This window comes from Haliaeetus leucocephalus, unplaced genomic scaffold (genome assembly GCF_000737465.1).
Source record: "Haliaeetus leucocephalus isolate CR32 unplaced genomic scaffold, Haliaeetus_leucocephalus-4.0 Scaffold273, whole genome shotgun sequence".
Lineage (NCBI taxonomy): Eukaryota > Metazoa > Chordata > Aves > Accipitriformes > Accipitridae > Haliaeetus > Haliaeetus leucocephalus.
In genome coordinates, this window is record NW_010972709.1 from 11,460,734 (window position 1) to 11,475,877 (window position 15,144).

At 55.8% G+C, this 15,144-nt stretch overlaps 1 protein-coding gene across 1 annotated transcript; it reads right to left on the reverse strand.

Annotated features, from left to right (window-relative positions):
- Positions 1 to 12,107: 12,107 nt before the first annotated feature.
- On the reverse strand, positions 12,108 to 12,817 carry LOC104833138 (caltrin-like protein 2). The gene is made up of 3 exons (XM_010569714.1): positions 12,720 to 12,817; positions 12,386 to 12,541; positions 12,108 to 12,179 (listed from the first exon to the last, which is right to left on the reverse strand). Exons 1-3 carry the CDS (start codon positions 12,781 to 12,783, stop codon positions 12,175 to 12,177), a joined length of 225 nt encoding a protein of 74 aa, XP_010568016.1. The 5' UTR covers positions 12,784 to 12,817; the 3' UTR covers positions 12,108 to 12,174.
- Between the last annotated feature and the right edge of the window lie 2,327 nt (positions 12,818 to 15,144).

The window sequence follows — 15,144 nt, forward strand, 5'->3', positions numbered from 1 at the left end:
CTCCCGAGCTCTGTGCAGGGGAGAGGGCTGGGGATGCCCGGAGGGTGGGGGGAGCCCACCCCGTTCCCCGGGGAAGCCCACCGGGACCGCAAGACGGGGACACCCGATTTTGGCAAAACCGGGCGGGCGCGGCTCCGGTGCGAGGCAGGCGGTTTCCCCCGCGAAGGCAGCGCTGCGGCGGCCGTGCGGGGCCGAGCCGGGGGCCGGCAGCGGGACGGGGAACCTGGGCCGGGCGTGGGTACCCCTGCCCCGTCGCCTTACCTGCTGGAAGCACCCTTAGCAGCCGGGAGAGCCTGTGGGACGGCTGGTGGGAGCCGCGGTGGGGGTACGGGCTTCACCCAGCCCCGGCCTACCCCAGCTCTTTGCAATGCTGCCCAAGTGGCAAGTGCTGCCCTCGGGGGGGGACTGAGCCCCCAGACCTATGTGGGGTGCAGCGTGCTGTCCCGTGCCGTGGCGTTCAGGCCGAGCGGGGCCCCGGCAGTGGTGCCGACCTGCGCCGGGCAGACGATGCTCCTGGGCCCTCACAGTCGCCCTCCATGCGATCCAGCTCCATCTTCCTTCTCGGGACGGGGGATGCGTAGGGCGCTGGGGCAGCCCCCCTGGCTCGCTGAGCTCCCCGTTGTCTCTTTAAAGGCTCATTGGGAGGTGGGTGAAAGCAGCGAGTCCCAGGCATGGCACACGCTGGATTTCAGGTCAGCGAGCCGCCACTGCCACCCAGGGCCATCCCCTCACGGCCCGGGGACTGCTGCAAGCACACAACTCCCCCAGAAGTCAGCTGCTGGAGCAGAGAGACAGGAAAGAGTGGATGGGAGACCTTCCCGGGGTGACGGCCGGGACTGCATGTCCTTGCAGCGATGGCTCATTGCTCCGGCAGCCAGCACGGAGCTGCTGTGTCAGACAGGCAGCTCGCACGGGGCGAGAATTCACACCACCCTCCGCATCGGATCCATCGCCTTGCTGATGTCAGCCCGAGGGGCTGGAGCCTGCGGGCACTCACTCTTCTCCGGGCTTGCACGTGGCCGGCTGAGAGCTCTTTTTGGTGGCAAGCATCCTTCCCCCTGCCCGCACGCCCGCCTCCCATGGCCGCGTGTGCTGCCAGCCCCATCCCTGCGCCAGGCAGCGCTCGCCGCTGCGGGGCCATCAGTGTGTTTCCATGTGTGTGATGTGTCAGACTGTGTGTGCCGTGTGCTTGTTTACATGGGATAGAGGCAGCGGAGGAAGGGGGAAGGGATGACTTTGAGGGAGGCCTCAGAAAAGAAAAAAAAAATGAGGAGAGAGAAAAAAAAAACAGCTGAGGGAAATTCCTCTGTTCTGTGATATGAAGCAAAAAGCATTTATTTTTATGGCAATTAGGGATGGCTGAGCATCCCTGGAAGCTGCAAGATAAACATGCCCAGCTTTGTCTGCTCTGAGCACTTGCAAGCCCAGCTTGCAGCGGGTGCTGAGCCCCAGCGGGGTGCAGCCCACAGGGTAGGAGGAGGGCTGGCTCCCGCGTGGGTTTTTCTCCACCTGTCACTGACATACGGTGATCAGGGTGAATTTTCTTTTCCCTTCTGAAAATATTTCTCAGCCAGCCATTTTTCAGGGAAGGAGCCATGCCTCATGCTGCAAGGGCACCCACTTTGTCTCTGCACCAGAGCTGCATTTATGCACTGCCACAGACCTGAGCCCCGTCCCCAACAAAAACCAGCTCCCCTAGCACCGGGAGGTTTGCTGAGTGTTCCCTGAGCTGTGCAGAGGAGCTGAAGCGTTAGTGGGAAGCAAGGCAGGGAGTTGCCAGGGCTCTGCCCGTAATGCCCGCAGGCAGGAGGGATCACCCTGGGAAGGGGCTTGGGGAGACATGGAGGGGAGACACCTCCACGTCTCCCGCTGCAGCTCAAAGCCCTGGCTGGAAGCAGCTGCAGGAGAGCAAAGTTCACCTTGCAGGCTGCAGAGGCCCCATTTAGGCTTGTGCTGGCATAGCAGCATCCCTCAGAGGGGACTTGGCTGCAGCATCAATGGTACCCGAGGTGAATTTTCCCTTTGCTGCACAAACTCAGATACGAAAGGCCTGACTCTCCCATTAGCTGACCAGAACTTGTTGGCCTGACTTCACACTGACACTGGCAAGCCATGGCAGGAAAGGAAGACTCCCATTTTAAGGCTCTTTCCCAGCGAACTGAGGTGCAAGGGCCCTTACTTGGCACAGCCGGGTTTGCAGCTGCGCTGGGAGGGCGCAGCTCCCCACGGCACGGGCCAGCCCTGTGCCTCTGCTGCCACTCCTGAACTAACTGGCAGCGATGTGGAGATGGGAACAGGCAGAAAATCAGGTCAGCTGGAAACGCCTCGCCATCTCTTCCTTTCATGTCTCCCCTCATCTTCCTCTCTTGGGGAAGCCCAGGGGGGATTATGTCGATAACCACACGGCAAATCCTCCACGCGGGGATGGAGGGTGAAACCTCTTGCCGGGGTCTCTTCTGCAGTCTGGAAGCAAATCACAGAGGCAGGGTGAGTCTGAAGCCAGCAGCCATTTCAGTACTGCAGTGAGTCATCCCGAAAGGCGCTCAGCTTGTGGCAGCTCCCTTCCTTTCTTCCTTCTGCCTTTTTTTTTTTAATAGCTGATGTAGCAATAAATTAAAAAATAGGGGAAAATATATATGAATATAGCATGTCTGCAGAGCTCCTTTAATTAAAAGAAAAATCTTCAAGCACTTTTCAGCCCCTTGGACATCCGTTGTGAAAGGCCAGAGCCGCTGGGTACCTGCCACATGGGAGGGTGGGATAGAGCGGGGCGAGCACCAGCGCACCTGCGAGCGCAGGGGCATCCGTGGAGCTGGCTGTCAACGGGGGCTGATTAATGCTGGGGACATGAACACAAAGCATTTCACAAATAGTCCTTTCCAGAGGGAAAGAGCTAAATTAGGGCAGACACAAAAGCCAGCTCTTGCGTTTCTCAGTGGCAAAGACTTAATATGTGGGCTTTCCTTAATACTCTTTTTTTCCTGGTGGTTTCTGCATTTGCTGGTGTGTTTGTCCTCCTCGGCCTCCCACGAGCTCTGGGAGGGTGTTGCTCCAGCCAGAGGGGTTTGGGCTTCTCCTTCCCTTGCCATCGGCTGTCCCCACGCAGCCTTGGCTCTCCCTGGAGCCAGCCCACGGGGTGGTGGGGAGGCAAAACCGAGCCGTGATGGCAGCATCCTCTGAGCAGGAGGAGGGGAATGGGGACCACCAGCTCTGGGCATCCCATCCCTACAACCCCCATCTTCCTCCCAGAGCCACAGGGTGTCTGTAGGCACTGCTGCCCAGGGGGATCTCAGCCTGCTCCATGCCAGGAGATTATTTAACCAATCTCCTTCAGATTTGAGCCTCATCCAAAGCTGCATGGGAGCCTTTGGATGCACCTGCAGCATCCAGCCCCCTGCAGTAAGGTGACTGCATCACCATCCATCTGTGGCAGGCACGGGACAGGCTCTTGGCGTATTGCCTGGCAACGGCCCATGGCTCTGACAGCCTGAAACTTTTTTGGCTTGGAGTTTGACTGAGCCCACTGGGTGCCTAAGCCAGGAAAGATTAATGAACATTTGCTGAACTTGCTGGAGACCTTGGCTTGTGGTTGTGCTCTGAAGCTGTAACCAGAAACATGAGAAAATTTGGAGTCGTAACACAGTGGTGGCTATTTTTGTATAGATGGGGAACCTCTGGAGAGGGAACAGGGAGATGCTGCAGTGTAAAGTCAGGTACTTCAGAGCAACGATTTACTGTCTGGAGGGCTTCCACGTGCCCTGAGGACATGCATTGCCTCCTGTGCTGCATCCCCTCCCTCCGCTCTGTCTCTGCCCCAGGTTGTTTCACTGCCCTCCCGCATCCAGGACACATCCCCAAAATCAAATTCAACAAAACCAAGGGCTCATCGTTAACCTGCTGGAGCATCTCCGGCCAGGTCTTCCCGTGGGCCAGACAGCCCTCTCCAGACCATTCCCAGCAGGGCTAGGAGCCGCTGCGGGCAGGGATGCTGGCAGAAGGGCAGGCAGCACGGTGTTAGAGGAGAGGTTAATAGTGAGGGCTTGGTCTGTTCCCTGCCACCTGGCTTTGGTGCCCTAGTCAGCCCAGGCATATTTCATTTACTAGTACAGACAAAGCCACAGCAACTAATCATCATACCCAAGCTTGCACAGGCAGCACAGACTCACTGCTTGCTTTCTCTGCCAGGAGAGAAACAGGTGAAGATGGAAGCACAAATTTCATTGTAATTAAATCTTACAATATTGCAGGTCAAGTCATGCGAGTAACCAAGAGTGCAGCCAAGCCTTTGACTCTCCACAGGCTCATGCAGTGCAGACACTTGCCCTGCACTTTGCTTTTGATAACTGTGCGCAGCCATGGCCATGGCCACGGAGGGTGCATGTGGTGGCTCCTGACCCCCGCTGGGCATGGCCAGGCAGGATGGAGCAGGGAGGTCCATCCCCTGCCCCTCTGCTGCCCCAGATACGGCACTGCCTTATAAATTAGTATTTAGTGATGATACGAGGAGACGAGTTGGAAATCAGTCTCTTCATGCAATAAGGGGATGAGGATAAAGTGAGATGCTGTTTCCCTGAGACAGTTGATCCTGCAGATACTCTCATCCCATAGCAAACACAGGTGAGGGGCTGGCATCAATGGGAGCAGGGGCAGTAAACCTGCCCTGGGGGTCTGCCTCTTCGCCAGAGCTGGGGATGGAGACTGGCCACTGAAATTGGGCCCCTTCAGCCCCTGCCTGGCTGTGATGACACAGCTAGAAATTTCAAGCCAAAACTATAAACTGCTGATGAATTGTCACTATTGGTATTTTGCAGGTGGAAGTGCCCCAGTGGTTTGAGCACCCAGCTCCCGTTGCAGCTCTGCCTCCAGCTGCCTCTGTGCTGGCAGGGGTGTGAGTGCAGAAGCAATTACAGCTGGAGATTAACAGAGCATGGGCTGAGAGGAAAGGGGCTTGCCCATCTCTGCAAGGATGCTGTCTTTTGGGCACCCTGCAGGAGGTTTTGGCGGTGCTGGGGGTGGCGAGAGGGGCTCTGGTGGCAGAAGGCCTTCAGGTTTTGAGGCTCTGAAGGATGCTGGGGGGACTTGCTGGCTTCCTCCATCCCATCTCTGCCTCTCCCTCCTGCAGACATCATCCCTGCGTGGCAGGATGCCTCGGGCCAAGGAGGAGGACTTGGGGCTGATGGAGCTACAGCATCAGCGATCCACCCCACAAGATGCTGGAGCATTAGGGTGCAGGGTGGCATGTCACCCCAGAGCTTGGTGGCAGATTGACCCTGCCATGGTTCAGGGCTGGTGATGCACTGCTGGCCCCAGGAAGGCTGCAGAGCCACAGAGGTGGGAGCAGGGGTGTCTGACAGCTCCTTGGCCTCCTGATAGATATTCCTCTGCTGCTGCATGGAGAATTGCTGCTGTCTTCATGTCAGAGCCCAGATTTTGCAGTGCCAGCTATGGATTTTTCCCTGCCATACAGCTGGCCTGGCTGCTTGTCACTGTATTTTTGTAGTTTTGAGGATTTTTTTTTACCAGGAGTCTTTGAGCAAGCAGCAGAAGAGCAGCCAGGGATGCAGGGGCAGACCCAAGGACGAAGGTTTGCTGGCTGAGCCTGGCTGGTTAGGAGAAGCATGGGCACTTGCTCCTGCAAAATGCACACAGGATTCCATGCTTCATCACCTCCTTCCACCAACATTGCCATGTTGAGGGCACCCCTCACTCTTTCACTGATTTACAGAGTTCAGGGCTTGCCTTTTTAGGTAGATCCCGGTACCAAGAAAGGACACATCTACCTTCTTTCCGAAGTCTTGGAGCAGTGGAAGAAGCATTTGTGGCCCAAGAAATACCCATTAGCGGACAGCCCATGCTGGGATACAGCGTGGCATCCAGGCAGAAGTCCCGTTTGCCTGGGCTGTGGAAGGAGCCTCCCGATGACATTTCAGAAAAACATTTTTCTATTTTTAGTGGTCATAGTGCACAGAGCCAGGGAGTCAGTACGTAAGTCCCAAGCGCTGGTCCAACCCCATGCTGGAGACCGGGGCTAATGTGAAAAGCAGTCGTGCATCTCTGAGGATGCTCAGAGCAGCAGCAGGCTGCCCTGGGCTCATTAATGTGATCGAGTCACAGGAGCTCCTGAAGCAGAAGGGTATTTGGGCAATGGCCCACTGCCTGCTTGTGGTCTCTGCTCGGTCAGGCTCTGATTGTGCTGGGACCAGGGTGTTTCTCTGACTTGCACCATATCTCGGATTTGTGCCTTGAAGGTCCAAACCTCTCCATTTGCCAGCCTATGCAAGAACACGACACAGCGGTCTGCGATGCTGTGCTGCTTTTGCCCATCTCTCCCTGATTAATGTGAAACCCAGCTTCATGAATCATTCATGAAGCTTTATTTAGTATAATGATTTCTGACATCCAGTGCCTGGGAATAGCATTTTGGGACAGACCGTTTGCGACCAACGAACTCCAGAAATAATGAGCTGACGTTTATCCCATCTGAACCGGGAACATACAGAAGGGGAGGGAGAGGGGCGAAGCAGCCGTGCCTCTTTTGGAGGGAATCACAGGTTCCTCTCTAATTAGCCAAATGTGTAAAAACTAAATATTGACATAGCTTTGCAGTTCCCTGTGTCTTGCAATCACATTGCATGTTATTAACCTACATAGTTGTCGGTGAAAGGAGCATCTGTGTGCGCCTTGGCACAGGCAGGGCTGAAGAGGTAGGAATTCCCCCGTGTGATGCTGCTGATGCTAATGGTGAGCTGGTGCCGGGACACAAAGGAGCTGGGAAATGGCTTCCCCACTGCAGCTGGAGCTGGTGAGTGGAAGGAGCTCATCTGGGCTGCCCTATACCATAAATAGCCCACCCTCCTCTTCCACAGTACTCTGCTATGGGGAGGTGCTGGTGTCAGCTAGAAGGGCCTTGCTGCAGGTGAGTGGCCCCATTTGGGAGGGGGTGTGCAGGTACCCCAGTGCCTGTGCTGGTGGGTTTGGGAGTGATGGTGAGTTTATGACCCTGAGCTGGTCTGGAGTATCTGCGTGGCTGTGAGATGGGATCTGTGCCGCAATTTGGTGCATGAGCAGGGCTGTTGTAGGGCAGGTGCCTGTAGGAGGTGCTTTGCTTGCTGCTGGTGCTTTCCTCTCTGCAAACTGCTTCATGTGAGAGTCTTCAAGTGCTTTGCCAGTCTTTGCCAAAGCTCTTATTTGGATAATGTCCCAGCTGCCTGGCTGACTCAGACATCAGCCTGTCTGAGGGGCTGTGAGTCTGGCCCTGGAGCCAAGAGCTAGGGCTGCAGAGAGGGCATGGAAGAGGGAACCTGGCAGCCCTGACTGCATTGCTGCCCAGCCTCCTGCTGAGCTCCCACACATGCTTTCATGCAGTGTAGCTTACTGCAGAAGAAAGAGGTTTCTGTCTCCTCTGCCCTCTTTGTGGGGACAAGGGACTGCTGGCATGCAGGGATCTCCCCCAGCTACAGGGTGCTGCGAGTGCTTAATTTTTTTTGCCTTCTTTTCCTTTTGGTTCCCCATCTCGGGGAAGTCCTGCCAGCATCTGGCAGGCCTCCTTGGGTGTGCAACCTTGTGTGGCTGTAGCAGAGAGCAGCCTGGTGAGGATTCCTGGTGGGATGAATGCGGAGATTGAGTGAAGCGGCTTGGCACAGCTCTGCTGCCTCTTGGCCATCATGGGGCAGGCAGAGCCCTTTCTGCACCAGATCGAAGGGCTTCATCAGAAGCAGCTTGCAAGACTTGGCAGCACTTTAGGCAGGAGATAAATCACAGCGGGCTGCTCTGGCACCCCTCAACCACAGTCCCTGCCAGATCCTACTGCTCTGGGGCTCCCCACCATGCAGCAGCGGGCTGGGTGCGCTGCACAGCCGGAGTGATGTGCTGGAGCCAGAACAAAGGGACAGGTTTCACCCCAGATGTCTCAAAGGCTTCCTGGTGGCAGGTGCAGCCTCCCTCTGCCATGCAATCCTGGGATGTGGCTCCCCCTTTGACCTCCCAGCACAATGGGAGCTGGTGCTGGGTGTTTCCCTTTGCTGTGTTTGGGGAGGGTGGGAGGGCACCCAGAAGGGCACTGGTACATCCTGGCCAGGCAAGCCAAGGCATGTTCATGGCAAGACTCCAGAGCAGGAAAAAGGCATCCCTGTGTCTTCAGAAAGAAAATGCTGGAGGGCATCAGCTGGTGTGAGACAGCTCTGGCCCTGACCACCCTCTCCCTGTGGCTGGAGGGTGACTCGGTCCAGGTGAGGAGCTGAGTTTCTATAAATCATCCCACAGAAGAAAGCACAAAGTGAACTCGTACATCTGTTGACCTTCAGCAGTGTGAGGATGGTTTATTTTTCTGCAGAGGTGTGTGTATATATATTTCTTTTATGGTGGGAACCAGAACAGTATTGACTCCTTTTCCCACCTGAAATATTGCTGCTTCTCTGCAGAGAAGAGGGCTGTGTATAGCACCTGACCGTGGGCAGAGCCACTGCCGGGTGGATCTGCTCAGCCCAGGGTACTTTATCCTCTGGATTTGATGCGATTGCTGCATCCTGCTGGGACTACAGCTTTCCACTCCTGGGCCAGGCCAGCTAAATAACCCTCCCTTTTCAAAGGTTTTTCAAAGCTGTAGTAATTCTTATTAAACTGGTTTGAATCATCTCTTGAAAAGGTCTCACATCACTCTTGAGCACCAAACTGTTCTGTATTCAGACCCCGATCACCCAGTTTCCTGAGCCAAAGCATAAAATGTGCAGGGAGAAGACTCCATGAAAATGTTAAAAATATGTTCAAGTGTGCAAGGGGTGTGCTGCAGGTGAGACCTTACTTCCCCATGCTCTGCCCTGTCTCTGAGTGGCCCAAAGTGCATTTCTCTGTGGAGCAAGGCTGCCTCGGTGATGCTGATGGCTCCCTGGGTAGCCACTCTAGATGCCATCCTCTGGGATGTCAGGGAGTCTTGGATATTTCCTTTGGGATTGATCAAAGAGCAGCTGGCCCCAAAACCCCTGTTTTGAGGGAAGATGGAGTAAGCCAGACCTGCTGTATGCAAAAGGAGCTGAACGGCTCCCTGCCACACAATGGTGCTGCTGCTGCTGTGACATGCCATGATGGATGTTTCCAATCCAAAGCTGGGTCCTTGAGTGCAGCCTTTCCCATGTTCCCAGCACCAGACCTGGTGGGCTTGTCCCAGGAGAAAGTCCCACAGCAGCAAGTCCTGAGCTGTGGTAAGTCCCCAGGCGGAGAAAACGAACCCCTTCATCTCCAGGCTGCTGTAGACCTCAGGAAGCAGACGATGTGGGAAGAACCAGCATAGAAACATCTCCTCTCTGGCACAGGACTTGCTGCTTTTCCTGCTGTCTTGCTGGCATGTACCTAAGACACAGAGGGGAATTCCCTTCCTCCCCAGAGACCTGGATCTAAAGGATTTACAGTCAAAGCCTGCTGCCAGGAGCTTACCACAGTCAGTGATCCTACCCTGTGCATGTTTTGGTGTGTTGCCCAGCTCCTCCCAGGCAGGTGCTGACTGCATGGGGGGGTACAGGTGAGTCTAATCTGCAGTGATGGGAGCTCCCCAGTACAGCTGTGCTGGCAAGCTGGGTGTTGCTGGAAATGCTGTGCATGGTGGTAGGGACCTGTGCCTGGGGAGAGGAGGGCAGAGGATTTGTTGATGCAGGTGGATGGATGTACATAGTTGGTGAATTGCCTCAGGGATTTCTAACTTGCAGTGCTCCCAAACAGAAAGCAGTAGGACCAAGGCAGGCCAGATGTCCCCATAGCATCCTCTGGCCCCAAAGCCATCTCCTGCCTGCCCGGGCCAGCAGCTGGGTGACAGCAGTGACGTGGGCAAAGCTCGCTCTGTCTCAGGGCAGGAGGAGGGACCTCTCCAGACCAGCACATAGAGATCTGGAGGCCCCAGGGAGCAGTTTTGGGGAGGGTGAACCCTTCCTGTGCTGCTGCTTTGCCCTTGTCTCTGCAGAGGACCTGCTGCACTGGGCGCAGCAGCTGTTGGGCTGTGTGGGACCTTGAGTGCTGCCAGGCAAGAGGCACCCCATGTCTGGAGCTCTGTGCTTAATCAAACCAATTAGCAATTTAATCTTGTTAACAAACCAAGATAATTGTGGCATTATCAAATTAGCCAGCTGTATGGAAATGCTTGCTTAATAGCTGATAATAGCTGGTCCTGATGGAGGAAGGAGGGCTGTGATCTGTGACTAATGACTGGCAGGAGGTGTAATCAGGCTTCTCTGCCCTTGGCCACTGCACCAGCCTGGGCTGCCTCGGTGCGGGGATGGTCAGGGGAGTGTTGGGGCTCTGCCCCTGTGACTCCATGGCTTGTGTGGCATAGTGCTTCCCTGCTCAGGGGGGTGGGTTGGTGTAAGGATGGCAGAAATATTTTTCCCCCAGTAGGACACTGCACTGGTCAGAGCAATGTCTGATTTCACATTGAATTTAGCGGATGAGCTCCCAGCCCTTGTTCTGCCTGTCCCTGCAAGATCACCTGGCATTTCCAGCCTTCCCTGGTACTGCATGAGCTCTCTAGTTCTTTCCGCCCTCCCTTGGCTGAGCTAAGCAGAGAGGTGGTCTTTCACCACAGGACTTCTTTCTCAGTCACTGAATAACTTCTTTGCCTCCCTCACTCCAGTTCCTCCATGGGGGTGACTGTGGAAGGACTTGCTCCAGCAGATTCTTTCCCCAGCCTTGGCCAGGGAGCTTCCAGTGTCTGCCTTGGGCCATGCGAGATGTTGATTCCACAGCCAGAGGTTTCATCCTGCTGTATTTGTGGGTGGCTTAGATACCTGGCCAGATCATGCTGCTCTCCAGATTGCCTTGCTCGTGCCTGGCAGTGGCATTCACTAGCTCAGCCCTTACACGGCAGCAACTCCTGCACCAGGCACCTTTCAGGCAGTGCCTGCAGGATGCTCCTCCCGGGCAGGGAGGTGTGAGGGGCTGGGAGCTGGGCTGTTTGTGGGGTCTGCCTGCAGGTTGAAGGAGATGGAGGTGAAGTGCCTCCTCCTAGCCAGCCACCCAGTGTTCCTTTCCCTCTGTTGTCCAGCACTCATTCATTTTCCTTTCTGTTCGCTCTAGCATATGTAGACAGACCAGGTTCCTCTCCCAATCTGGGCTGGGTCTGCTTGTTAAGAATATGATGATGAGACATGCAAGCCTGGCATCAGCTATGGGGCTGGGGAGGGGCTGGCAGGCACTGTTTGCTGGGCATCAGTGCAGGCTGGGTGATGCTCTGCCCCTGTAGCACATGGGGGCAATACCTGGCTCTGCCATTGCACTGGGCAGATGCCGGGCAGGTCCCTCGGGCTGCACATGCTCTTTCCTTCTGTTTCTCAGCATTTCCTGATTTTTTGGCCCTGGCACTCAGTTGTACAAAAGTTACAAGAACCCCCTAGAGCTGTGGTTTTGTGCCCCGGCTTGAGGCTTTCCCAGGCAATTTTCTTCAGCTGAATTTTGCCCGCCAGCTCAGGTTCAGTGAGGGGCTCAGCACCACTTGGGGTTTGGGTCTAAATACTTGCCCTCCAGATGTGCCCCCCAAGTGAGGTACCCACAGAGAGGCTTTGCCTCCTGCATCCCCCTGGGCAGGCAGGGTCAGTCCCCTTCCACAATTCTGTCCAGCTTGGGGTGTTCCTGGGGGCACAGGCTGCTCTGCAGGGCCCCTTGCACCCTGCCAGGAGAGTCCCCCAAAGCGTCTCATCATGTTTCATTCCAGCCCCTTCCCATCACCTTCTCCTCCCAGGGTTTGTATGCCTCTGGATGGATTTGCTCCCCCAAGTCAGCCCCTCACCTCACTCTGGGTGCACAGCTGGACTGTTTTCATCTTCCCCAGACAGAAAATCAGGGGTGAAAGCAGTAGAAGCATGTACCAGGATGGGCCTGGAGAGAGGCAGGAGGAGGTGGGAAAAGGAGTTGCACACCGTGAACGTTCCTGGGACAAGCTCTTTTATTTGTTAAAACAGCAGTGGGGAAGCAGAGGGAGAGGGTGAGCAGGTGGCACGTAGCACCGTGTGGCAGCTGTCAGCGAAGTGGTGCTGCAGCCAAGGTGGTCTCTGAGCGCAGGCTGGTGGCTGTCCCCATCTATCTGGGAGCTGGCATTGGGCAGGACAAGCCTTAGCAGAGGTGTGGGCAGCTGGCTGGTGCCTGGGTGGCATGGGGATGCTGAGAAAGCCCTCGGTCTGTCCTGGGAGCAGGAGCTCATGCTGGGGAAAGGGAGAGAAAGCAGCAGGTTAGGTCCGGTGCTCAGAGTAACTCCAGCCCACACGTTTGGCCATCAATGGCTGCGCCAGCCTGACAGTGGAAGGCTCTGGCAGCTGGACACAGCTCCCTGCCCAGAGCCACTGTCACTGTATCCCCCCTCTGCTACCCGGGGAGGTGGGCACAGGAGAGGGGGCTCCCGAGACCCTACCGTAGGTGAGGGAAGGTAGCCCCGAGATGCATTTCCTTCCGCAGAAGGTTGGGCAGCACTTCTTGTACCGTGGACAGTGCCGGTCAGTGTAGCAGTGGTTCGGTGGGTTGACCATCGCGCAGGTGATGTGGACGGGTGGGCAGGACCAGGCACTGCCTGCAAGAGGAGGGAGTTGTTTACTCCACGCTGCTGGTAGCTGAGAGGCCCTGGGGAGATGCTCCCTGGCAAAAGCCCCCCTCCTCTCCCCTCCCATCCCACAGGATGCATGCAAACACAGCTCCTTCCCAGCCCCTGTGCTTTTCCTCCCTGTACCTTATCCTAGGACATCTCATACCTGTTGGCAGCTCTGTCCAGAGGATGAGCATCCCCACCAGGAAGAGAGCAGCCACCGACTTCATGCTGCTGTGTCTCTGAGAGGTGCGAGCGTGGAGAGCTGGGGCATGCTGACATTTAAACCCTTGGGGAGGATGGGGGTGGGGAGCTGGGCTGGGCACGTGCTGGTGTTTGTCCCTTTTTCCTCTGCCATTGCATTGTGTTTCCTGGAAGCCTTTTGCACAAGATACAAACGGGATTATTCAATTGCTCAAAAAGTAGCTGTTCCATTGCACAACTGTCCCCTGCAGCTACACCTGGGGCTGAGGGACAAGCCAAGGGGAGATGGTCTAGGGCATCATCCCCCAAGCAGGCTGCTGGAGCTGCTTTCTGCTGGGAAGGTATGCTTGTCCAGGAGAAACCATTGTGGTGACCATGCTATGTTCCCTTCTGTGGGTCCATTATGTGGGTTTCCCTTCTACCTTGTTTCCACATGGACCTGCTAAACCAAACCTTACAGCGTGATCCAAATCAGCATGGGGCTGCCTGTGCCTTCCCAGGGATGATCCTTTGAGGTTTTCCCAGAGGAATCCTGCCCCAGCCTCTCCTGGCTCCTGCCCCACTGGTGGCATAAACTAGTGCGGGGAAAGCAGCTTTGGCTTGGCCAAGAGTGAGTCTTTCCCAAGCTTTGTGGGGGGCACCTGAATCCCAGCATCTTCTCCGGGTGGCTGCTGCTGTGTGGGAAGCAGGTTGGTGCTGGAAGGAAGTGGCTGGCTCACCAGGGTAGGAGCACTAGCTCCATACAGCCCTGTCATCAGCCAAACATCCGTGGTGTGAATGAGCCCTAACTCTGGATGGCTGTAGGGATAAAGGGCTGTGGTCCTCGCTCAGAGGGCAAAAACCTCACCAGCCTTCAGGCCTCCATCTTCTCCCTCACAAGGAGATTGTACCCCTGCTCTGGGCAAAGCTGTTTTCTTTAGGTGCTCTTGGGTAATGGGAAATTACTCCATTTCCGACCAATGGGTCAATGTCCCCCTTGCCTTGTGTAACAGGTTCCTGGAGCCCTTCCCTGGGATTTCTGGGGCTGGCAGGAACCCGAGCTGTGCTGGAAACGGGCGCTGGGAAGGCCCTGGAAGGGGAAGGCATGCTGCAGCCATACTCCCTGTGTTCCCGCAAAAGGCATGCTGGGGCAGCCCCTGATTTGCAACTGGGCAGGGCAAGGAGCAGCAAAAGCCCAGGCATTGCCCCTATGTGCTCCACGCAGCCCCCGAGTCCCCTGCCATTGCCCTGCCCTAGCCTGTGGAGCCCCTGCTTTCCCTCCAGGGCATGGTGGGCAACTCACTATGCCCTTTTCTGCTCAGACTTCCCTTCTCATGTCTCAATGTGCCATGTTAACTGGACCTTAACTTACTGGGTATCTGTTAATTATTGTCCAGTTTCCCTAATGATCCTGTGGCTGTATTTAGCTCTTTGTAAAGTAATTTATTAAATAACTGGGAGAGTATTTAGCCAACCCAAATAGACTTTCTGGGCTGTGCACCAACAATTTAGCACTTTTAATGAGAAATGCAAGCATTGGATTAATTTTTAAGCAATCCTTTGGTGTTCAGCTGATGCCAGGGCTGGAGAGGGCAGTGCTGTGCTTCCAGCTGGTGCCAGGATCTGGCCGAGGTGGTGCTTGGGGCTGCACCTCTAAGAAAGGAGAAAAGACAAGGAGCAAGGCTTGGATTCAGCTGCAGAGAAGCTGGGGGGGGAAGAAATCCATCTGAAGGACTTTTGATAGTGCTTTATCCACGGTGAGTCCATAGGGGAAAAGTTGAAAATCTGCTTCTGTTGCAAACTCCCATGGAATAACCTGGACCATGGCATTTCTGTGCACAGGACTGCCTGCAGTCCCCATGTTGTACTCTGCTACGTGTGTAGCACCCATTGCCCCAGGGTCCTGCAGAGCCATCCCCATCCCACACTGCTCATGCTGTCCTCCATGAAAAGCACTTCATGAGCCTCCTCCCGAGGCAGCAAGGCCTGAGCTGTGCAATGCTGAGGATGCTGATGCTGCAATTTCCCAGCCTTAGCAGGGCTCTCCAGTTTATATTTCCTGGGGATGGCAAGGAGGGAGGCCAGCAGCCCCTGGTCCCCCAGCTTGGGGCTTGACCATGGCCAAGCCCCAGCCTTAGCAGGGTGCACAAAGCACCTGAGGGATGCCTTGTGCCCCACCAAGCAGCCCTTGTCCCCTACCAGGTGATGCAATGCTTTCAGCCTGACGTCAGGCTCTATCCATCCATCCCCAGCTCACGGCTGAGGATGCTCCACTTGCTCCCGGGCTTGGTCCACCGCCCCGGGGTGCCCGGGAGAAGGGGGTGCCCCCCAGCCCAGCGCACCCTCATTAGCGCTGGTGTCTGGTGCCATCTAGTGAAAAGCCATTAATGAGGCTTTGCAGGACCACG

Excerpts from the sequence above, each read along its gene's own strand:
- LOC104833138 (XM_010569714.1), bottom strand. The coding sequence starts at position 12,783 with ATGAAGTCGGTGGCTGCTCTCTTCCTGGTGGGGATGCTCATCCTCTGG. Across the intron at positions 12,542-12,719 it reads CTGGACAGAGCTGCCAACAG|GCAGTGCCTGGTCCTGCCCA; the intron begins GTATGAGATGTC and ends CTCCTCTTGCAG.